This window comes from Symphalangus syndactylus, chromosome 8 (assembly GCF_028878055.3).
Source record: "Symphalangus syndactylus isolate Jambi chromosome 8, NHGRI_mSymSyn1-v2.1_pri, whole genome shotgun sequence".
NCBI lineage: Eukaryota > Metazoa > Chordata > Mammalia > Primates > Hylobatidae > Symphalangus > Symphalangus syndactylus.
In genome coordinates, this window is record NC_072430.2 from 67,039,502 (window position 1) to 67,062,643 (window position 23,142).

Below are 23,142 nucleotides of genomic sequence, written 5' to 3' on the forward strand. Positions count from 1 at the left end.
CAAAACTCCATCTCAAAAAAAAAAAAAAATTGAAATGAATAAAATCAATAGCTTTACATACTGTTCTACATTTATTTTGTTTTTATTTAGTTAAATAAATTAGTTAATCTTAGAAACAGGGTCTTGTTGCTACGCTGCTCAGGCTAAACTTGAACTCCTGGGCTCAAGCGATCCTCCTGTTCCAGCCTCCTAAGTAGCTGGGACTACAGGTGTGCGCCACCACACCAGGCTGCATTTTTTAAAAATGTACTCTGGAGCTTTCTCCCTATCCATACATATCTACCTTTATATTTTAAAAATGGCTGTATAGAATTCCATTGTATGAATATACCATGATTTCTTAGTTCAATCTCCTGCTGATAAATATTTAGATTGTTTCCAGTTATTTTCTATTACTAACCATGCTACAGTGAACAGCTATTTTCATAAATATTTCTTTAGGATAAATTCCTAGTAATATATTCTTTTTTTACAAGAGTTTGGGCAGACCCCCAGCCCCTCCCATCTTTGTGATAGCCTTGTGTAGAAATGAAGTCTTAATGAATGCCAACCGTTTGATAATCTGTGTCACAAATGTTAGACAAGCAGTAGTGGAAAGGATGACTTCTGTAATTGAGAATGCTGGAAAGAGATACATGTTATTTCTTCATTGTCTCTGAAGAATTTCACATTTCTGAAGAATTTTTAAAAATTGGTTTGATGTCTTCACTTTCATATGGTAGTTGTTTACATTTCTGTCTGTCCGATTTTGTTATTAGGACATTAGGGTCACAATACAGCCTCCCCTAAAAACCTGGAGAGACAGAGATTGCTTTCTGAAAGTTATTTTGTGAAACCAACACATAATGCATCAGGGCACAGATATGCAAAGCAACTTTAAAGAGACAGAATGGCTGCTAGGCTTGTTAGATTTGACTGACTCTATGTTTTATCTAATGATAAATTCTTCCTAATGTGGAGATGGATGCAGTTAAGTGATCTCAGTTTAACAGCAATAACCAGTCAAATTGCCTACTTTCCCTCATCTAAATTCTTTGCTCATCATTCTGATTATAACTTGACTTTCTTTATGAAATTGTCTACAAAGAAAGCATGAGCTAGTACTCAGAATTTGGGCATGGGTGAATACGTTGGCCCTCTAGTTTTATATGACAGGCTAGTTAATTTGTTTAATGTTCACTTGCCCCTTTGAAATGGATACTGTCTTGGTGTGCTGACAAAATTGAGTGTCTGTGTCTGCAAGCCTGAAGACGGTAAAGGCAGCCAAGCTGTTCCAAATAAAGAACCACGTTCTCTGTGTTCTGTGATGAGACGGCTGTTTTTCCCCTCAATTCTATTCTTTGCTTAATATTCTTTTCTATGTATTTTCTATATATGTTGCATTATAATCTTTAGATCTATTGTCAATGACTGTAAAATATTACATTAAATTTATTATGTCTCACCATTCCTCTCTGGTTGAATACTGAGGTCATTTTCAGTGTTTGGTTTGATAATGATTCTGGTATAAAATTTTCCTACAAATAGAATTTTCTTCTTTTGTAATTTTCCTTTAGAAGTTCTCAAAGTGGTACTCTTGAGTTGTAAATTTTGCCAAATGGAACCAAGTTACTTTCTCACCAAAGATATGGATTTATATATATTTTTTCCCTTAGTCATGCTACCTTAGGTTCTATTATTAAAATATTTGATGTATGAATTCTATCAAACATATAAGGAAGAAATAATAGTAACCCTACCCAAACTCTTTCAGAAAATATGAGAAGGAACATTTCCCACATCATTTTATGAGGCCACTATATGCTGATGCCAAAACCAGACAGACATTTCTAGAAAAGAAAATGACAGATGAATATTCCTCAAAAATTTAGGTAAAAAATCCTTAGCAAAATTATTAGCAAATCAAATCCAGCAGTATAATGTAATGTAAAAGAGTGATTAATGCATCTCAAAATATCAATTTTTAGACATCAAAAGCTTTCTATTATGACAGATGAAAATTTAGCTCCCTGAAATCACTATCTCCTCTGCTTCCTGTTCTAATCCTCCAAAATAGTTACATTAATGTTCACTGTTCCCATTATTTTGCCTATGTAAGTATTACTTATAGCTGAGCATTGTACCATACTGTGGCTTCCTTTTGTACTTTTCCTCAAATTAACACTTGCCTTGTTTTAAAATTTGCTTGACATTCTTTAATCCTGTTGCTAATTCCCTCCCCCTTCCTTTTTTTTTTTCTTTTTTTGAGACAAGGCCTCACTCTGTCACCCAGGCTGGCATGCAGTGGCCCAATCATAGCTCACTGCAACCTCCGCCTCCCAGGCTCACGCAATCCTCCCACCTCAGCCTTCTAAGTAGCTGGGACTACAGGTACCTGCCACCATGCTTGGCTAATTTTTTGTATTTTTTGTAGAGATGGGATTTCACCATGTTGCCCAGGCTGGTCTCAAACTCTTGGGCTCAAGCAATCTGCCCACCTCAGCCTCCCAAAGTGCTGGGATTACAGGCATGAGCCACTCACTGCGCCCCCCCCCCCAACTCATTTTAATAGCCTCTTAATGTACATTTTCACAGGATAGTTACATCAGGTAATCCATCAGTTCCATTTTTTTTCTTGGTAATGTCTGGATTTTAAGCCTCCTTTTCCTTCTGTCTGGCTTGTTGTACTCAAGACCTGCTGTCCAGCTGTATCCCTTGGACTTCCCTTTGCCATCATCCTTGTAATTCCCACTGCATTTCTCTGTGGTCAGATTCATTACTTCCTGGATTTTTTGTCTTCCTCTTTCTGAGTTTACTTGCTTATTTTGACCAAGTACATCCATCTCTAACTGGTTAAAAAGATGATATAATCACACAGAAATCTAGACTCCAGGGATTTCAAATGACACCCCCGTCTCCCGCCCACACCCTTCCTTAGAATCAAGCAGTTGGGAGCCCTTTATGTTCCTGGGCGGTGAAACAAAATTCCCAAAGCAGGTAGGAAGAATGCCATGAGGTCACACCAGTGGGAGCTCAGCAGTGTGCCCGTTCTCCATATCTTCCCACTAGTGAAAGATGGATTCCATTCCACCCTCCCCAGAAGGAGTGCCTCTGGGGAGCTGGACAACAGCCCAGTGGGCTCTGGAGGAACAACTGGAGCTCTCAACAAGGCAACTGAACTGAAGGCCTCAAGGAAGACCACCTGACTACCTGTGGAAGTGCCTTCTTGAGCCCCTTCCATCTTGGTGTGGGACAGAAAGGAAAGGGAGGATCCTTGCTTGATTTTCTCATACCTTTCCCAGATTCTCATTTCTAGGTCGGGGGAGCTGACATCTTCAGGAGTTGAAAGCCCACCAGACCAGGCCCAGCTGGCTGGGAGTCCAAAAGGCCCAAGTTGGATCGTGTCTAGCTCCCTTGGAGCACTATTTACTAGGAAGAAAAGCTGGGGATATATATGGCTCGTCTAAAGTTCAATCACCTAATCCCATGGCAAAGAAGAACCAGGCCCAGGAGAAAAGCTGAAGCCCCTTCTTCTCTCATAGGTTAAGTTTGAGCTTATGTATGATTGCTCTGAAAGGAGAGCTTGCTTTTGTGCTAGAAGAGCTATTAAAGGGAGTAAAGAATGAGAAGGAATTGAGCCCCTTCTCTTCATGCCTGTTCTAGCCCTTCCCCATGCTGCCGTAGAGCTCAGCGACAACCATTATTTACCACCAACGTGGAAAAAAATACCTTAAGGTGGAATGAGTTCCCTAGCCTTGCTAGCACAGGCTACAATTTTAAGAACATCTTCCTTAGGCCAGGCATAGTGGCTCATGTCTATAATCCCAGTGTTTTGGGAGGCCAAGGCAGGAGAATCACTTGAACCCAGGAGTTCAAGACCAGCCTGGGCAACACAGCAAGACCCCCATCTCTGCAAAAAAAGTATTGGCCAAGTGCAGTGGCTCACACCTGTAATCCCAGCACTTTGGGAGGCCAAGGCAGGCAGATCACCTGAGGTCAGGAGTTTGAGACCAGCCTGGCCAACCATGGCCAACATGGTGAAACCCCATCTCTACTAAAAACACAAAAATTAGCTGGATGTGGTGGCATGTGCCTGTAATCCCAGCTACTTGGGCGGCTGAGGCAGGAGAATTGCTTGAACCCAGAAGGCGAAAGTTGCAGTGAGCCAAGATAGCACCACTGCACTCCAGCCTGGGTGACAGAGGGAGACAATGTCTCAAAAAAACAAAACAAAAAACAAACAACAACAACAACAACAAAAAGACAAGAGAGAAGAACAAAGAACATCAAAACATCTGCTTTAGCCTGAAGGGTCCAGCCAGTCACCCAGACTCTTCTAGAGCTGTTAAGTTTGTTGAATATATTCATATTTATTTAAGATGGCATGAGGCAGAGGGCATGGCGATGACATCCCTCACTGTGCCTGGCTCTTGTGTCACACTGTCCTGTCTGGATGGGTTGCTTTTGCCACCTGGAGTGCAGTTATCCCGTCATCTCCCTCTGCCATCCTCCTAGAGACTCCTGCTGCTTCCCTCCTGTGCTGGGTCTCCAGCCCACATAATCTTCTTTGATAACGGACTGCTCCTTTTTGGTGGACTGCATCCACGAGGGGCTTCCTGAGAAAGAGTAGATGAGAGGTACGGGAAGAAATAAGAGGTGGAGACCTTGCCCTCACAGGCTTTATTCCATCCTCACACTGGATTGGCATTTTGTTTGGGTATAGGCTTGTTTGTTGGTTTTTGGTTGAAGATAATATTCCTTCAAATTTTTGAAGTCATTATTTTAGTGTCTTCTATCTTCTAGTGCCAGGAAGCCTAATGCCATTCTATTTTCTGCTCTCTTGTGAAGTCCTGTTTCTTTTTCCAGAAACTTGTAGGAGCTTCTGTTTGTGCTCAGTGTTTTTGATTATGAAACTCATGAGTGAGTCTTGATTTTCATCCATTATCCTGGCACTTGCTGGGCCTTTTCTGCCTCAGAAAAAAATTTTTGAATTGTTTTGTTATTGACTTCCTGTTCATTGTTTTACCTATTTTCTTTTTCTCTACACTCTATTATTGGGGTGTGGACTCTTGAACTTGTCCTCTCATTTTCTTATAGTATCCTGTTCTTATTTCATGGATACAACAGCTTTCCTTTTCTCTCTGAGGATATTAATGGTATTTAAAAATGTTCTCTTCATCCTCCATAATTTCTGTTTCTTTTAAGTTGCTTTTTTCTGTTTGTTCTGGTCTTCCACTTTCTTACTAGAGGCTTTTCTTGGGCATCATATAATCTCTGGTTGTATGCTCATAGTTAAGAATAAGGAACTCTGGAATCTCTGAGCTTCACTATGGTTTTCTAGCTGGGCCATTTGCTGGTGGAACCCCAGTGTCAGAATCTTCAGAGCTTTCCCTCTGAGCTTCTCCCAAAAAAGTCTTTGAATATTGTGCCTGGAGAGTGAAGTCTGCCTGCCGGGTTTCTCAAAGTCTAGTGAGGGAAGAGGGATGGGAAATCCCAGCATTCAGCATTTTGTATGTGTACAGTCCTTTAATCCCCTGTTTTCAGAACAGTACCCACATTTTCAGAACGGTATCCACAATCTCACGTATGCCAAATGTCCTCTGCTTTATTCTCTCCAGAAACAAAGCTCCAGCCTTCTGCCTGGTAGTGGAGAGTGTTTCCCTATGGGCAAATGATAGAGGAGGGGATCTAGGGATTTAATTATTTTCTAAACAGCTTTTTCCACACTCCTTAGCTCCCAGTTCCATAGAGACCTTGGCTGCTACTTCCCGAGCCTTTTGAGGATACTTTCCGGATGAATTGGTTGGTTCTCCACCTTCCCTCTCCTGGCTTAGATTTTCGCTTTCTAGGATTGTTAAGTTAATTATCTTTCATTCAGTTGCTTTCCGGATTCCACACTGTGTTGCTGTTCTCTCTTCTCCTGTCCTCTCTGACCTTGTGAGGTTTTGTCTTTAGAAGTCTTCAGTGTAGTTCTAGTTAGGTTTCGGGAGGGAACGAAATTAGCTGGGCTTGCTTAATCCATCATCTGATTCAGAAGTCCTTTGACACACTTTCTTCAGTTGGTTCTGTGACACTGTATTCTCCTGAGTGTTGTCTTATTCACTTGATGCTCTCAACTCAGGTGCCCCTGTGGGGTCCCCTTCCTCTTTCTGCCCCTCTGTGGGGAAGGGTCTCACAGCTTCTTTCCGAGCTCCTCTTCTTTAGCTGGATTCACTCCTTAATTGGCTTCATTCAGTCCTAGACCCCAAATACCACCCATATGCTATGCTTCTCAAACTCACATTTCCAGCCTGACCTTCCTTCTGAATGTAGAATCGCTGACTCAGAGTCTTCCTTTGGGTGTCCAGTAAGCATTCCCTTCCCCCCAAACCAGTTTCTCCTCCAGCGTTCTCCTGAGTAAAAGGCACCACCGTGTACCAGTTACTCAAGCTAAAAACCTGATGTCGTTCCTTGATTCTTCTCTTTCTCCCACATCCAATCCCTCAGAAAATCCTGGAAGCTCTATTTTAAAAATATAGCCCAAATCTGGCCACTTCTCACCACCTTGGCCACTATTTTAGATGTTCCCTTAACCAGAGAAGCTTCCTGGGCCATCCTATATAAGGTGATCAACCCCTTCTAGCACAGCACTCTCACGCTGTCTCTCTCTCTCTCTCTTTCTCTCTCTCTCTAAATCCAACACCACAGAATATATTCTATCTATTGTTCCCCTTTTTGTAGTTGTAACTCCCTTCTCCAACAGTGAAAACCTGGCCCCTCTTACTATGAGTGTTTCAGCTAAAAGGGATCTCAGAGTCTGAGGCCTCTGCATTACAGAAAAGAAACTGAGTGAAGAAGTGAAGTGAGTAGCCAATTCCAGATGGCACTAAGTAGTTTGTACAGAGTTTTTACTTCTGATAATTTTATAATTCTGGGAATTAAATGTGCTGGGGATTAAAGGAGCAATAATGATATGCAACTATAATTTACTTTTACATGCTCTTTTTATATATTTGGGGAAATGTTTATAGGAACTAAAGTTGCCTGGTACTGGTAACCCTATATTAATACTTAATTTGCAGGCCAGGCATGGTGGTTCATGCCTGTAATCCCAGCACTTTGGGAGGCCAAGGCGGGCGTATCACTTGAGGTCTGGGGTTTGAGATCAGCCTGGCCAACATGGTGAAACTCTGTCTCTACTAAAAATACAAAAATTAGCCGAGTGTGGTGGCACACACCTGTAATCCAGCTACTCGGAGGCTGAGGCAGAAGAATCACTTGAACCTGGGAGGCAGAGTTTGCAGTGAGCTGAGATTGTACCACTGCACTTCAACCTGGGTGACAGAGCAAGATTCCGTCTCAAAAAAAAACCACAAAAATTTAATTTATTGAATAATCAAAATATATTCCATTTTTCTGGACAAAATGTAGAGGCTACTTGGAAGGCTGAGGCAGGAGGATCCCTTAAATCCAGGAGTCCAAAGTTCAGTGAGCTATGATAGTACCACTGTCTCCAGCCTGGACAGCACAGCAAGACCCTGACCCTAAAAAAAAAAATAAAAGTGGAGGCTGGGGAAAAGCATTCTCCCTAATGTCTCATCTTAGTTGCATTTTTCTAAGCCTTTTTTCTCGACGGTGACCTTTTCTAGTGTCTATGCCTATATGCCGCTCAAACAAGGAAAAGAGAATTTGGAGAGAAGCAATTTCAAACACAGGGACATAGCCCTGGTCCAGCAATGTCCCAACTAGCCTTCCTGGAAGTGGCCTCTTCCTTTCCTTCATGTGATCCCACTCTCTGCTCAAACACCCCCGATCTGCTTGAAAGGATTTCCTGAACGTCTGGCCTGTGACAACAGTGGCCTTGTAGCCTCTCTCAGAGGCTAGAAGTGACTTTTTGTAGTCCCCTTAACACAGCTACTCAAGAGTTTCCTCCCTGATTTACTTATTCATTTTGGTTGAGGACCACAGCAACATTGTGGAATGTTTGATTTATCAAAACAGTAAGTTCAGCCGGTGGGTTGGGGTCTCAGAAAATACATGCACTCTCTCTGTGGTTCATTTCTTACAGTCCCTGCCTTGGTTTGTGGTTGTTTTAAATGCTTCCAGGCGAGGTGCCTCTTTCTAATTCACAAGAAGTACCTGCTGGGACTACTGGTTGCCCTGGTAATATAAGATGTGAGTCAGGGAAGAAGTACTGGGAGCAGTGGCTTGAAGTTTAGCTGTTGTGATGGAGGAGAGAGTAGAAAGATGTAACTGGGGTGCAGCTGGCTGCCATAGCAGCATAGGGAAAGAACCAGGATGCCTCAGGTTTTTAAATTATTATTAACATGTAATAATAATTTACGATGGGGGAGCAAGAGAGACTGCATCAAGACCCTGGTAGGGCAGATCTGGGACGCTAAAAACAAATAGAATGCTTTGCAATGTAAAGCTCTTTGCTATAATCAGTAAAGTCTTCATTATCTAAAAAACCAACCGAACAACAGCAATGCTGCTCTGAGAGAGCATGTGCCCACACATGGAAGATGAGTCCTGCTTCAAGGCTGTCGGTTTGGGGCAACTTGAGAAAATAAACAGCATCTTTTGTGCTGAATAGTAACTAACCTTACATCAATAAAAAATTCCTTGTGAAAATGGAGCTTAAGTTACCAGGCAGTTTCCCAGTGGTGTCACAGATGTTTGAGATAGGTGGTTATAAATACTTGTTGAAATCCCTGTAGGTTTTCATGTCCTTACCAAAGAAGCGGATGTTTGCATTTTTGTTAACCTGTTGTCCCTAGACTTCAGCGGTGTGCTGGTCACATATTTTTACATTTTGGATTCATGGAACGACTGATGAGTAAGACGACTATGTGTCACCTAAGATTTTTCACTACTAAAGCGTATCTTGGTTTATTTTTTCTTTTCTTGAGCTGAATTCCATGGCTACACTAAAGAATGTGTTTGTGCTGCTTTGTTTTTATTAGGGTACCAGAACATCTCGTGAAGAGCATAACTTGGCAGACACTGCAAGCTGTAAATTTTTGCCATAAACACAATGTAAGTCTCATGATCTCTTTTGAAAAGCAAGAAGGCTCCCCTTAAGCTGAGGTGGAGTCTTGTACAAAGTTTGTATTATGCTTTTGTGGGTAAAATTTTTTACCCAAATCTTCATAAGCCTGGTTGGGTAAGTAGAGGCTAAAAATGCCAATCTAGCTATTCCTTCTTGCTCAGGTTATATAAAACATGCATTTTTATGATTTTAAGAAACTAGTGCCAGGCATGGTGGCTCCTGCATGTAATCCCAGCACTTTGGGAGGCCAAGGTAAGCAGATCACTTGAGCCCAGGAGTTGGAGACCAGCCTGGACAACATGGCAAAACCCTGTCTCTACAAAAAATAAAAAAAATTAACTGGGCGTGGTGGTGTGTGCCTGTGGTCCTGGCTACTCAGGAGGCTGAGGTGGAAGGATCGCTTGAGCTGGGGAGGTCAAGGCTTCAGTGAGTCAAGATCATGCCACTGTACTCCAACCTGGATGACAGAATGAGATCCTGTCTCAAAAAAAAAAAAAAAACCCACAAAGAACAAAAAATTAGTCATACATTTATACTGCTTAGAAACTACTCAGATTTAAGGTAGAACCCCATTCACTTGGAGTCTATGTGGTCTTGTACTCTCAAAAGGCTATGAAATTGGGGAAAGCCCCAGGTTATTCATGCCTGCTTAGCTGCAGTATGTCAGTTGCAGTAGGTGGAACCCCAAACCCAGTGCAAAGTTCCAGTGTCTGCTTTGGTGAGATATGAGTGTCGAGTCTCGAACCAAGCAACCCATTGAAAGCCTGTGACACTCCTGGCCACAGGTGGCTGGTAGAGGCATAGTAGACTGTTGCCCAGGTGATGTGACTTCACAGGTGCTGGGAAGCCTGCTGCCCCATCCAATACAACACTGCCCACTGCCTGTGCATAGAAACCAGATTCCAAAGTTAGAGCTTCATTTTGGCCATGAGTGCAATTTCACTGCAATGTTTTATCCTACTCAACTGCCAGGGTCAATTTAGGTGGTAGGGCTAAATCTCCTTCTTTATATTGTTCCAAATGATTTTTCCTGATGCTGCATTCCCGGAAGGAGGAAGTATGACAGTAGGCAGCACTTCTCCCTGAGGAGCCTCCAACTAGCTAAAGGCTATAATCCTTGTCATACACGGGAGAGTGGACACCCATATTGTTAGTTACTGTGACTTAGCACTCTCTCGAGAGCAGGTTTTAGGATGGGGGAGCAAGAGAGACTGCACCAAGACCCTGGTAGGGCAGATCTGGGATGCTAAAAACAAATTTAATGCATACCACAGGTCCCCGGAGAGCCCCAGATGCCCTGCTTGGCTCCATGTGCTGATGGGGGTGGGTGCAGAAACTTGTAAAGAATTCCCAGAACAGAATAGGAGCACATACTTGCTTACAAGTACTTCTGACCATATGTCATCATGATATTCATGGTGTACCCATTTATAGCAATATGTGAAGCCAGTGGTAAAAGAATAGAGATCTCAGGGATGTTAATTGCTAAGAACCAGATAGATCGTAATAAAATCCCAAAGTTGTTTTATTTCACCCCCAAATTTTCCAGAATAATAAATACCCATGGGGAAACATTGACACTGATCTCTCACCCTGAAGGTCCTTTGGAGTGAGAACTGGTCATGCCCAAGAAGAACCTGAGTCCTCTCCAGATTCTTAAGAATAACCCCAGGGTTTCAGGCTGCAGGCCAAAGAGGGTCTCTCAGGTTGCAGAACGATCTAGCATTCTTCTCCTGAGAGGAAAACACTTGGGAAAGAGGAAGATTATTAGGGACCCTGAGCAGTATTTTGACCCAACTCAAAAAAAAAAAAAAAAGTAACTCTTAATTAGGTTGTTGATTTGTTCTTTGCCAAAGAAATTGTCATTTAATGAGAAAATCATGTGAAGATTCTCAAACGTTCTTTTCTCTAATATCACCCTGTTAAAGAATGTTGGCGATGGGCTGGAAACCACAGGTGATTTGAGTCTAAATTCTGGCAGGGGGGCCACATCCCGAGGGGTGGCTGCAGCTCTAAGAGCACTTGTGTGTGGGACAGAGCTGACATCTAGCGACTCTCCCCAGAGGGTGAGGGCTGCTGCCTACTCTTGTTTATCTTGTCGGGATGAATGTCAGAGCTGGAAGGGAGATCTCTTGGCAAGCTGTGGTTGCCGCCCTTCTCTTCCCAGCTTATCTCAGCAGGCCCAGGGCTTGCCCTGTTTACGAGGCCGACTGTGTTCTGTTCGCAGTTAAACAACTGAATTGTGAATTCTGCTTAGGCACCAATTTGCAGCTCCTGCAACCATGATGCAGCCTCACCCGGACCTTACAACATTTTCCCTTTCACCTAGAACTGTCAGATTAAATACAGGACAGCCAGTTAAATTTGAATTTCAGATAAACAAGCATAACTTTTTAGTATAAGTACATCCCAAGTGCTTCATGGGATGTATTATCCTAAAAAAATTATTTGTTTATCTGAAATTCAAATTTAACTGGGTGTCCTGTATTTTTCTCTGCTAAGACCGGCTACCCTACTTTCATTTTCCTTTCACTCTTGGTTCTTTTGGGCCTTTTAGGAATTTGGGATGATTCAGGCTCTGACAGGCATGGTACTAGATTTATTTTAGGCTGCTCTTTTGCTGTTGTCCAACAGGCCAAGGAGAGATTTAAATGATTTATCCAATATTTGCTAAATAGTCATGTGTTTCATTTATCCCATATATAGTTTAGCCTTAATATTGTTTTTGTTTTGATTTGTTACACTAGTGCATACACAGAGATGTGAAGCCAGAAAATATCCTCATCACAAAACATTCCGTGATTAAGCTTTGTGACTTTGGATTTGCTCGGCTTTTGAGTGAGTATTGACATTTTCTTTGGTTAAGTATAAAAAACGGAAAAGTTCTTGATACAATAAAGGATCTAAATGCTCTAGAAGTATACAAGCTAGTACTTGTATATTTAGGGCATAAGTGTGCTATAAATTATAATTTTGTAATTACTGAAAACATGTAGATACATACAGTGGTTTACCTATGTATGCTATCCATAAATTATACCACAGTAAAGTGGTTATTAAAAAGTATCTTACCTCCCTGATTTCTACCATTTCTTGCTAAAATAATACTTTTCAGAAGTGCTACTTTAGAATAGTGGCTTTCAACCTTGGAGGCAGATTAGAATTACCTGGGGAACTTTTTTTTTTTTTGACACAGGGTCTCACTCTGTTGCCCAGGCTGGAGTGCAGTGGCACAGTCACAGTCCACCACAGCCTCGACCTCCCAAGTTCAGGTGATCCTCCCACCTCAGCCTCCTGAATTGCTGGGACTACAGGCATGAGCCACCACACCTGGCTAAGTTTTGTATTTTTTTGTAGAGATGGGGTTTCACCAGGTTGTCCAGGCTGGTCTTGAACTCCTGGGCCCAAACAAACCACCTACCTCCGCCTCCCAAAGTGCTGGGATTACAAGTGTGAGCCGCCGTGCCCAGGGAACTTTAAATTCTACACCCAATAAACCCCTCCCCAAACCCTCCCCAAGGATTCTGTTTTAATTGGACTGGAGTGTGGCTTGAGCATCAGTAATTTACAAAATATTTATTTAAGTGATTTGAATGTGCAACTAGAATTGAGAACCAGCGATATAGAAAGGCCACAAAATTGGGCACAGGCTTTACTTCCGAGATCTCCCCCTCCCAGTTTTGATTTCAGCCTTCCACTGCTCTTTGTTTTCCATGTTCCATCACTGGCCAGCTGGACCGAGTGACTACTATACAGACTATGTGGCTACCAGGTGGTACCGCTCCCCTGAGCTGCTGGTGGGGGACAGGCAGTACGGCCCCCCGGTGGATGTTTGGGCAATTGGCTGTGTCTTTGCTGAGCTGCTGTCAGGAGTGCCTCTGTGGCCAGGAAAATCGGATGTGGATCAGCTGTATCTGATTAGGAAGACCTTGGGTAAGTGGTGTTTTTGTCCCGCCTTTTGGAAAACTGGATATTTCCCCAGGATGGGGCAGGGCAGAGCCAAGTTCTCAGTCTCACCTAATGCCCTTTAAGGCATTAGTTAGGAAAGAGGAAAACTCAAAGCCTCATTTAAATGACTCCATTAAAGGTGGCCATATTTGTTTTAATTAAAATAGTTAACAATTATTGAGTACTTATTGTCCAAAAAAACCCAAGATTCTTAAGTAGTTTGGATCAAGTTAAAACATTATTAATGACAATAACAACAATAAAAACTCACATTTCTATAAGGGCTTAGCAGTTTACAGAATGCTTTCATGGTTTACCCCATTTATGACGATGGGGTAATTCATTTGGATGTCCTTAACCCCAGCCTGCCTGACTAGTTTGGATTATTCAGACTCTGCGGAGAATGATTCCCAACCTTCTAAGTGTCAGGAGGAAGGCTAGTTCCAATGTCACTCAGCCCCGTCTTGCTTTCCCACCCCAGTGCCCTTTCCTTTCTCTCTACCCTCAGAGGCAGAGGGGAAGGGCAGGGGAGGAGAAGGGAGGGAAGGTGAGAAAAAAAAAAAAAAACCCATCAGTAGTGATTGCCCTCTTCCAAAGTCAGGGAGTTTAGACACTACTCGCCTGAGTATCCCAGTTTAAAGTAAACTTTTCCTCCTCTAAACTCTTGTAGCAACTGCCATTGCCATGCCTTCCCTTGTAATCTTATCTTCCCAAAGATACTGTAAACTTCCTGATGGTGAGATCATGTCTTATATTTCTACTTACCCTCCACCAGTGTCTGCACATTGTAGGCAGTAATGTTTGCTGATAGCTTGACTTTGTCGAGTGACATGGAAGGCGCTTTGTAGGCCTTCCAGGGGCGCTCAGCCTTTCTTGGCTGTGTTTCCTCTAGTGATTTTAGGACAGCCTCCCCATGTCACCCCTCTGGCACTGGAGGAAGAAGGTTATTAAGGTACAAGGAATTGTGCTCATGATGCTGCTCACTGAGATCTGGGGCAAGGCATTAGAGGATATATTTTGGTTGCTCACCCAAAATGAGGCGAGGCAGCAGTTTTTGCATTTGAGTGAGAGGTAAATTTCTAGGATGCATCAGTAATTAGATAATTTGATACCCTGGAGTAGGAAGTCCCACAGTGCTCTGGGAAGTGGGCCTGGTTGTACCCCAGGAGAACACCTTTGAGTATCTCCCTATATTCTCTGAACAAAATCCCTCTCCAAGTGTAATATAGAATTTTACATAAAGGCGATTTTAGCTGATGTGACGGACATATGGGCAGGAGGAGCTTCCTAGAGTCCCCTGAAATATAGAAATACTCTTTTTGTTTCATTGTGTCACATTGTAAGTGCTTCTGAACAGTAGATGAAATGGGATTTCCAAGTGATTGCTAATTGGTGAAATAAGATGGTCCCAATGTGGAAATGTATTCCTTCTAGCTAGAAAATCCCATTATTTCTTCCCTCCTTCCCTTCCCCTTCCCTCCCTCCCTCCCTCTCTCCCTCCCTGCCTCCCTCCCTCCCTCCCTCCCTTCCTTCCTATCTTCTTTGCTTCCCTCTCATCCTTCTTCAAATAGTTATTGAGTGCTTGCTGTATGTTAGACACTGTTATAAGTGCTAGGGCAATAAAATTTTATCTTGACCTATCAGGATTCAGTTAATATGATTTTGATTTGTGGTTGTTGCCCTTTTGCTGTTTTTTAAAAGGCATTATTTTATTTGTGTGCATGTGCTTCTGGGTTGTTTGGTTTGGGTTCCTTCAGTACACCGTAGGCTCTGAGAACAAGAACCTGAGAGCAAGAAGCTTGTAGCCCTCAGTTTCTGTTGCTTGCCTCCTCTGTGCCTAACACAGCGTGCTGTCCACTGTAGGGATCAATACAGGTTGCTGTGGGTTGGCTGAATGCCTCTCCTTCTGATTGCCCGAGAACACTGCAGTGTCCACAGATATGGGCACAGACAAACACAGCATTGATGGAAGCAAACCATAGATCAGTGTTTGCTAACCAATTTCACTTACCTTTTTTTTCTTGTCCAAAGGGCATCTCATTCCTAGGCACCAACAGGTGTTTAGCACGAATCAGTACTTCAGTGGAGTGAAAATTCCAGACCCTGAAGATATGGTGAGTGACCCATTTTGGAGAGAGCTCTGTAGGCCAGGCTAGCCAGGCTTTGGTTGTTATTCACCTCCCTGAGCCCTATGGCTCACCCTGCATTGGAGGTCAGTCTAAGAGAGAAAAGGAAAATTGGAGCAAATTGGCTAGCGAGACTTTAGCCTTAATGCTAATTTAGAGGCTGTTGATAACAGAGTCTAGCCAGCCTGTTGCACAGGAATGCAGAACTGCCTGCCAGAGCCACACCTGTCCTTTATAATTTTTTTAGCAATTAAAACCTAGGTAGCTTAGAGCCAACCAACTTTTAGACCTAGACCTATCAAGGTAAAGTTAACTAGTTTTTCCCCAGCATTGTCCAAATTCTCTACTCTACTATGCCCACGGTCTCCAGACCACGGGAAAAACCATAATGAACTTACTTGGGCTGGGCGCAATGGTTCAGGCTGTAATCCTGGCACTTTGGGGAGGCCAAGATGGGCAGGAGACCTCACCTGAGGTCAGGAGTTCCAGACCAGCCTTGCCAACATGGAGAAACACTGTCTCTACTAAAATTACAAAAATTAGCCGGGCATGGTGGCACACGCCTGTAATCCCAGCTACTCAGGAGGCTGAGGCAGGAGAATTGCTTGAGCCCAGGAGGTAGAGGTTGCAGTGAGCTGATATTGCACCACTGTACTCCAGCCTGGGCGACAGAGCAAGACTCTTTCCAAAAAAAAAAAAACAAAAAACAAAAAACTTCCTTAGCCAGCCTTACTCTGGTGCTTGCCCTCTATGGCCAACCCAAATGGGGGAAGCCCATTTTTTAAGAACAGAAAAATTTGAAATGTTTATACCCCTAATCCACTTCCAACAATTTATTCTTGTGAAACCATTATCCAAGAGCATAAGGATGTGGCATTATTTAATAGAAATTATTTCCTTTAGTATTCCATCAGTAGGGGATTAAATATGGTACATCCTTACAATAGAAATACCTTATCAGGCCAGGTGTGCTCATGCCTGTAATCCCAGCATTTTGGGAGGCTGAGGCAGGTGGATCAGGGTCTCAAGACCAGCATGGGCAACAAGACAAAACTCTGTCTCTACTAAAAATACAAAAAGTTGGCCTAGCATGGTGGCACGCACCTGTAGTCACAGCTACTCAGGAGGCTGACGTGAGAGGATCACCTGAGCTCAGGAAGTTGAGGCTGCAGTGACCTGAGATCGCTGCACTCTAGCCTGGGCGACAGGAGTAAGACCCTATCTCCAAAAAAAAAAAAAAAAAAAAAAAAAAAGAAAGAAAAAAAGAAATACTATATACAGCCAGGTGCGGTGGCCTACACCTATAATTCTAGCAACTCAGGAGACAACTGAGGTGAAATATTGCTTGAGCACAGGAAGTCAAGACCAGCCTGGGCAACATAGCAAGACCCTGTCTCTACAAAATATTTTTAAAACTAACTAGGGTTGGTGGCACATGCCTGTAGCTCCAGCTACTTGGGAGGCTGAGGCAGGAGAATCACTTGAGCCCAGGAGTTTGAGGTTACAGTAAACTATGATCATGCCACTGCACTCCAACTTGGGTGACAGAGTAAAACTGTCTCTAAAAATAAGAAATATCATGTAGTTAAAAAAAAAAAAAAAAAAGATGGTTAGAAAACAGTGTAGGCTGGGCATGGTGGCTCATGCCTGTAATCCCAGCACTTTGGGAGGCCGAGGCAGGTGGATTGCTTGAGCCCAGGAGTTTGAGACCAGCCTAGGCAATATGATGAAACCCCGTCTCTACTAAAAATACAAAAATTAGCCAGGCACGGTGGCACACACCTGTAGTCCCAGCTACTTGGGAGGCTGAGGTGGGAATATGGCTTGACCTTGGGAGGTGGAGTTGCAGTGTGCCAAGATCACGTCACTACACTCCAGCCTGGGCAACAGGGCCAGATTCTGTCTCAGAACAAAAACAAAAACAAAACAAACAAAAAAACCAGTATGTATAATTTGACACAGTTTTAATAAATATGTAATATGTACACAATGCATATATACATATATTTACATAAATACAAAATAATATGACATCTGGGAAATCATAAAACTTTTTTTTTACATTTGTGAAATAAATGGCTGCAAGGATATATATCAAAATACTAACAGTGGATATCTCTTTTGGGTGGGATTTTGGGGTAACTTTATGATTTTTTATATTTTTGAATGTCTTCTAATGAGCCTGTAATCAAAAACATTTCAGAGCATAATTAAGGTTTGCGAAATCTTGAATTTCTACTGTCTGAGGAAGGTATCTTAAAAATGAAACGAACCCTCCAGTTGCTCACTAAACCCTTCAGTTTCCAGATGGAAATTCTGTCTCTACCACTTGTGTTTTGTTTGTTCCCTAACCTCTTGGCTTGTCCCAAAATGAAGGTTTCTGCTTCTCCACTGCCTCTTCCTCCTGCAGCATTAGCATTCGAAGTGGGTCTTGCTGGGACGGAAGGGCAGGAATGACACCTGACATATGGGAGGTGACCCATCTGGCTTCCTTGTGATCTGGACATTCCCAGTTCTGCACTAAATATCCCTAGTGATTTCCTGTTCGCTTGTCTGTTGGTGAAGCCTTAGAAATAACCCAGGTTTCATAAATGTAAAAAGCTTCCCATGGTTTCCCAGAGATTGTCCTGCAGATTTCCTGTTGACAGAAACACAGGAAGAAGCAGTGCGGGGGCTGCACTCATTGAACATCTGTGCCCCAGTCCCTCTGCCTGTCAGTAACCCTGACAGAGGAAGGCCTGCTTGCTTCTGGGGCTGTGAAACTGGCTCAGCCGGCAGGATGGGCTCCAGCGTATCACAGGCAAGCAATCGGCTTCATCCAGACATTGTTGCTGAGACAGCAGAGCTCGATGATAAAGCAATGGCACGTCAATCCCCAGTGATGCTCAGATTCAACCGACAGAAAGAACAAGAGAAATATTTAAGCTATGGAGCATGAGTGGAAGTATGGGGGTGCAACAGGGGCTACTGTCAAGGGCCAATACAAATCTACTTTAGGATCTTTTTTTCTCCTGTTGAACATAGCGAACTCTAAAACAGAGGCTCTTCTCTCCTACTCTTATCAATGATTAGTATGTGTACAGTCCAGAATTGGTTATTGGGAGCTGGTTGCCTGTCCAAAATAATACTGTACTGTGAAAGTTGGCCACAGCACCAGGACTGTTTGATTAGATGAGCCTGGCCAGTCACTCCAGCCGGCAGCTCACACACTGCCACTTTTATACACACAATGCACTGCAGTCATTTATTTTGCTCAGCTTGGCTGGCTCTTATTTTCTCAGCCTCTCTGCTCAATTAGCCTTTGTCAGTGGTATGTCTCTTTAACTGGCCTGTTTGTCTGCCTGACATTCGGCATTCCTCCCATTTATAGTGTTATTCCTGATTGTCTCCAGCACGTGACTGGAGCAAAATCGCCTTATATGGCCAAAAGGAGACTGATGAATGCCCCACAGGAGACTCTTTAAACAGCAGGCTGAGAAGGGAAGCAGCAGGCCCTAGTGGGAGGAGACAACAGTGTTTATTCCAGAAAATCAAGAAGCATCTGTTCACCTGGGTAGGGGAAAAACATCTATTTTGCAGCTCCCTTTATATAATTAGAATTAGAGCTGCCTTTTTTTTTTTTTGAGACAGGATCTTGCTCTGTCGCCCATGCTGGAGTGCAGTGACACATTTATGGCTTACAGCAGCCTCAATCTCCCAAACCCACACCATCCTTCCACCTTAGCCTCCCAAGTAGCTGGTACTAGAGGAACACACCACCAGCCCTGACTAGTTTTTTGCTATTTTTTTAATAGAGACAGGGTTTCATCATGTTGCCCAGGCTGGTCTCAAATTCCTGGGCTCAAGCCCATCAGACTTGGCCTCCCTGAGTGGATTATAGGCATGAGCCACCGCACCCAGCCAGCTACCTTTTTATAAATGACAATATAAATGCCGAAGATTATTCTCAGGAAAGGCAAGTTATATAAATTGAGGACCCCCCCCCACCAAAAAAAAAAAATGCTCAGAAAGTTTTTTTCATTAGTATTTTTATTTATAATTTGCTATCTCCATTGGTATCAGTGCAGGAAGTTAAGGGAGTGGTTAGGAAGCAAATTTGGAAAAGCAATTTGGAGGTGGGGAGAGAAAGCTTGTGAACAAGGCAAAGGGAGATTGTTTTAGGCAGGAGGTTGGGTGGGCAAAGGGTGGAGGAGGTGAGGAAGGTGCCAGGAAAATGCTTCTATCAAAAGATTTAATTTGAGGTAAGCTTAATTTGAATACATGCTGTAAATTAAAAACCTCTTTTCTTTTCAACAGGAACCACTTGAATTAAAATTCCCAAACATCTCTTATCCTGCCCTGGGGCTCCTAAAGGTAAAAATCATGGCTTCCAACAGACCAGGAAGCACACATCAGTTGTTGGGGAATCTGAATTACTTATGTCAATCCATGCAATGAAAAATGTTCCTTTTAGAATTCTTCTCCTGGCTGGGCAGTGGCTCACACCTGTAATCTTAGCACTTTGTGAGGCCGAGGCAGGTGATCACTTGAGGCCAGGAGTTCAAAACCAGCCTGGTCAACATGGTGAAACTGTGTCTACTAAAAATAAAAAAAATTAGTCAGGCGTGGTGGCGCTTGCCTGTAATCCCAGCTACCCGGGAGGGTGAGGCAGGAGAATTGCTTGAGCCCGGGAGGCAAAGGTTGCAGTGAGTTGAGATTGAGCCACTGCACTCCAGCTTGGGTGACAGAGCAAGACTCCATCTCAAAAAAAAAAAAAAAAAATTCTCCTTGGAAAAGTATATTTTCAGTTTTTTTTAAATGTATCACATTCTATTAAGTGAAAACATTTGCAAGTATTTTCCACTTTAAATAAACCTAACATTATATTTGAAGTCTAAATTTACACAAAACAGAAATTTCAGGGGGGTGGTGATTGTTTTACAAAGGGAACCTTTTCTTCAGAAAATCCTTAGCTGCAGGATCCTTTTAAATAGCTAACTCCCTGGTACATTTGAATTACATTTAAAAACTTGATATATATATGTATATATTTTTTTAGAAATATAGCTCTTATGTAAAATGAGGTATGGTATCAACTAAAATGTTTGCAAGTTACAGTCAATGTCCCACACGGTTTAAAAATTATTTATTTACTGATGTATTAAATAATGAGTTAATATAAATGATAATGTAACTGTTACCTGAAAGGGGTCCCAATCCAGACCCCGAGAGGGTTCTTGGACCTCGTGCAAGAAAGAATTCAGGGCGTGTCCACAGAGTAAAGTGGAAGCAAATTTATTAACAAAGTAAAGGAATAAAAGAATGGCTACTCTATAGGCAGCAGTGCTGTAGGCTGCTCAACTGAGTATACTTACTTACAGTTATTTCTTGATTATATGCTAAACAAGGGGTGGATTATTCATGAGTTTTCCAGGAGAGGGGCAGGGATTTTCTGGAACTGAGGGTTCCTCCCCTTTTTAGACTATTTAGGGTAACTTCTGGGCATTGCTATGGTATTTGTAGACCGTCATGGTGCTGGTGAAAGTGTCTTTTAGCATGCTAACACATTATAATTAGTGTATAATGAGGAGTGAGGACAACCAGACGTCACTTTCATTGCCATCTTGGTTTTGGCCGGCCTCTTTACTGCATCCTGTTTTATCATCAGGGTCATTGTGACCTGTATTTTGTGCCGACCTGCTATCTCATCCTGTGAGTAACAATGCCAAACCTCCTGGGAATGCAGCCCAGTAGGTCTCAGCCTTATTTTACCCAGCCCCTATTCAAGATGGAGTTGCTCTGGTTTCAACACCTCTGACATAACCAACAAAAATTGAGTCAATTCCTTGGAGTATGTAGTTGTGAAATTTAATCTATCCAAGAATGAGCTCCATGGCCTACTTAGTTGCAACAAAAATAGTTAAGAATGATGTACTATAAAGGCATGTACATTATGCCTCTCCTTATATACATGATCATATATACTTATAATGCATAAACTATTTCTGGAGGGATACACCAAAAAAAAAAAAAAGAGTAGCTGATTTTAGAAGGGTGAATGGAACACCTAGGGTGGTGGAGACTTTGCTGTATGCTGTATGAATTGTATTTGTTATCATGTGTAAATATCATTTTTAAAATACAAACACTAGTTTTTACAAAGTACATGCAAGGGACCAAACTGGCTAAATGGATTACCCCATTTGGCCACTGAGGTAAACTCTAAAATTATATCTTACTCTCCCAGGGCAGAGTACCAATTGCTTCAAGAACAGAGTAAGGTGGAGAAAATGATTTTTCATTACTACTTCTAGAAACTGTTTATTTAATATGTGAGTGCCATTTAGGTATGACTGGAACTAAAATCATGACTGGAGTGTTTTCCTGCCTTTTCCCCGTTCTTATTGCAACTGAAGAGTTTCATCTTTCAAGGAAGAAAAAAATGACATTAATAAGTTAATACAATTTTTAAAAAGTAAGAAGGAATTTTCTATTCTTTTAGGGCTGTCTCCACATGGACCCTACTGAAAGGCTGACATGTGAACAGCTGTTGCATCACCCATATTTTGAAAACATCAGAGAAATAGAGGATTTGGCAAAAGAACATGACAAACCAACAAGGAAGACCCTAAGAAAGAGCCGAAAGCACTACCACTGTTTTACAGAAACATCCAAGGTTATAATTTCAAATGACCTCCTACCTGCCACCTGGTACAAAGAGTTGGAATGTAGACTTGAGGATGGCAGTTGTGGCTTTCAGCTTCAGCATCCTCATTCCAGCACTAGGAGACAGGTCATAGGGTCTAACAACCAGGGCCCCAGGGACATCTGTCTCCTAAAGCCCCCCTCCCTGAATCCTAAAGGTGCCCTTGTCCTGCTGCTTCCTGATGCCACACAGGGGCCAGGGTTTCCGGCCTGCATGAGCACAGGTCTCAACAAGGTACATGAGTATGATGAGTCCAGCTGAGCAGACTTCTTTGGCTTTGGAAATCAGATTTTCCCCAGGCAGTTCTGTGTCATCATCTACACCATCAGTATTAAAACTAACACTCCAGGTTTGTCCAAAAAAGGAGCTGTTTTCCTCCCTGATCCTTTGTCAGAGTTGGCTAGGGCAAATACAGTGATGAGTGCTTTTGGTGGTATCAGCTGAATACATTTAACCAGAGAACAGCATCCAAACTGCACACTGGGAGCCTGTGAAGAATCCCGATTGGTATAAAATGGCCTTACATTAAGCATCTTGTGATAAGCCAAAAGCTGTAATAATTCAGAATGAACTGTAGTTGGAACCACAACTGATCCTGGGTAACCTCGGATCTACCTAGGTACTCCTTAAGCTATACATTATCTTGCCTTAGTCTTTCCCTTTGCAGCTTCCACTGCCCAGCATGCTGAATGGTACCAGGGTGTTGTGTGTGAGGCTGGGAGGAGGGAAAAGGGTGAAAAAGTTCCATGAGGAACAAATACAGCATAAACTCCAGGGCCCTAATGTAGATCACAGTTACAAAATTAATAATGTTGGCCGGGCGCGGTGGCTCAAGCCTGTAATCCCAGCACTTTGGGAGGCCGAGGCGGGCGGATCATGAGGTCAGGAGATCGAAACCATCCTGGCTAACACGGTGAAACCCCGTCTCTACTAAAAATACAGAAAATTAGCCGGGCGTGGTGGCGGGTGCCTGTAATCCCAGCTACTCAGGAGGCTGAGGCAGGAGAATGGCGTGAACCCGGGAGGCGGAGCTTGCAGTGAGCCGAGATCGCGCCAGTGCACTCCAGCCTGGGGGACAGAGAAAGACTCCGTCTCAAAAAAAAAAAAAAAACAAAATTAATAATGTTTTAATTTTATTCTCCATGATATGTGACCCAGGTAGCAAAACAGGCCAGAAACAGACTCCTCCACCCCCACGCCGGAATTATTCCTTATCTCAGTATTAGTTTGTATTCAAGAGCAAAAGGTTTTGATGGAAATATTTCTACTTGAAAAAATAGGGAAACTCCACTCTTTGGTGTATTGCTTTTTTTTTGAGACCGAGTATCACTCTGTCGCTCAGGCTAGAGTGCAGTGGTGTGATCTTGGCTCAC

General features: G+C 42.7%; 1 protein-coding gene across 10 annotated transcripts in view; it reads left to right on the forward strand.

The window, feature by feature from the left end:
* Positions 1–23,142, forward strand: part of CDKL1 (cyclin dependent kinase like 1) — a 72,388-nt gene that overhangs the window by 44,358 nt on the left and 4,888 nt on the right. For 3 of the 10 annotated variants that reach the window (XM_063644604.1, XM_063644603.1, XM_063644606.1), the window contains 6 exons: positions 8,925–8,997; positions 11,758–11,848; positions 12,743–12,943; positions 14,990–15,072; positions 19,381–19,437; positions 21,566–21,739. In XM_063644604.1, coding sequence (XP_063500674.1) covers positions 8,925–8,997; positions 11,758–11,848; positions 12,743–12,943; positions 14,990–15,072; positions 19,381–19,437; positions 21,566–21,739 — 679 coding nt within the window. Of the gene's footprint in view, positions 1–8,924; positions 8,998–11,757; positions 11,849–12,742; positions 12,944–14,989; positions 15,073–19,380; positions 19,438–21,310; positions 21,344–21,565; positions 22,901–23,142 lie in introns of those variants that run through there. The other 7 variants (XM_055289446.2, XM_055289445.2, XM_063644607.1 and 4 more) reach the window with 5 other exon arrangements.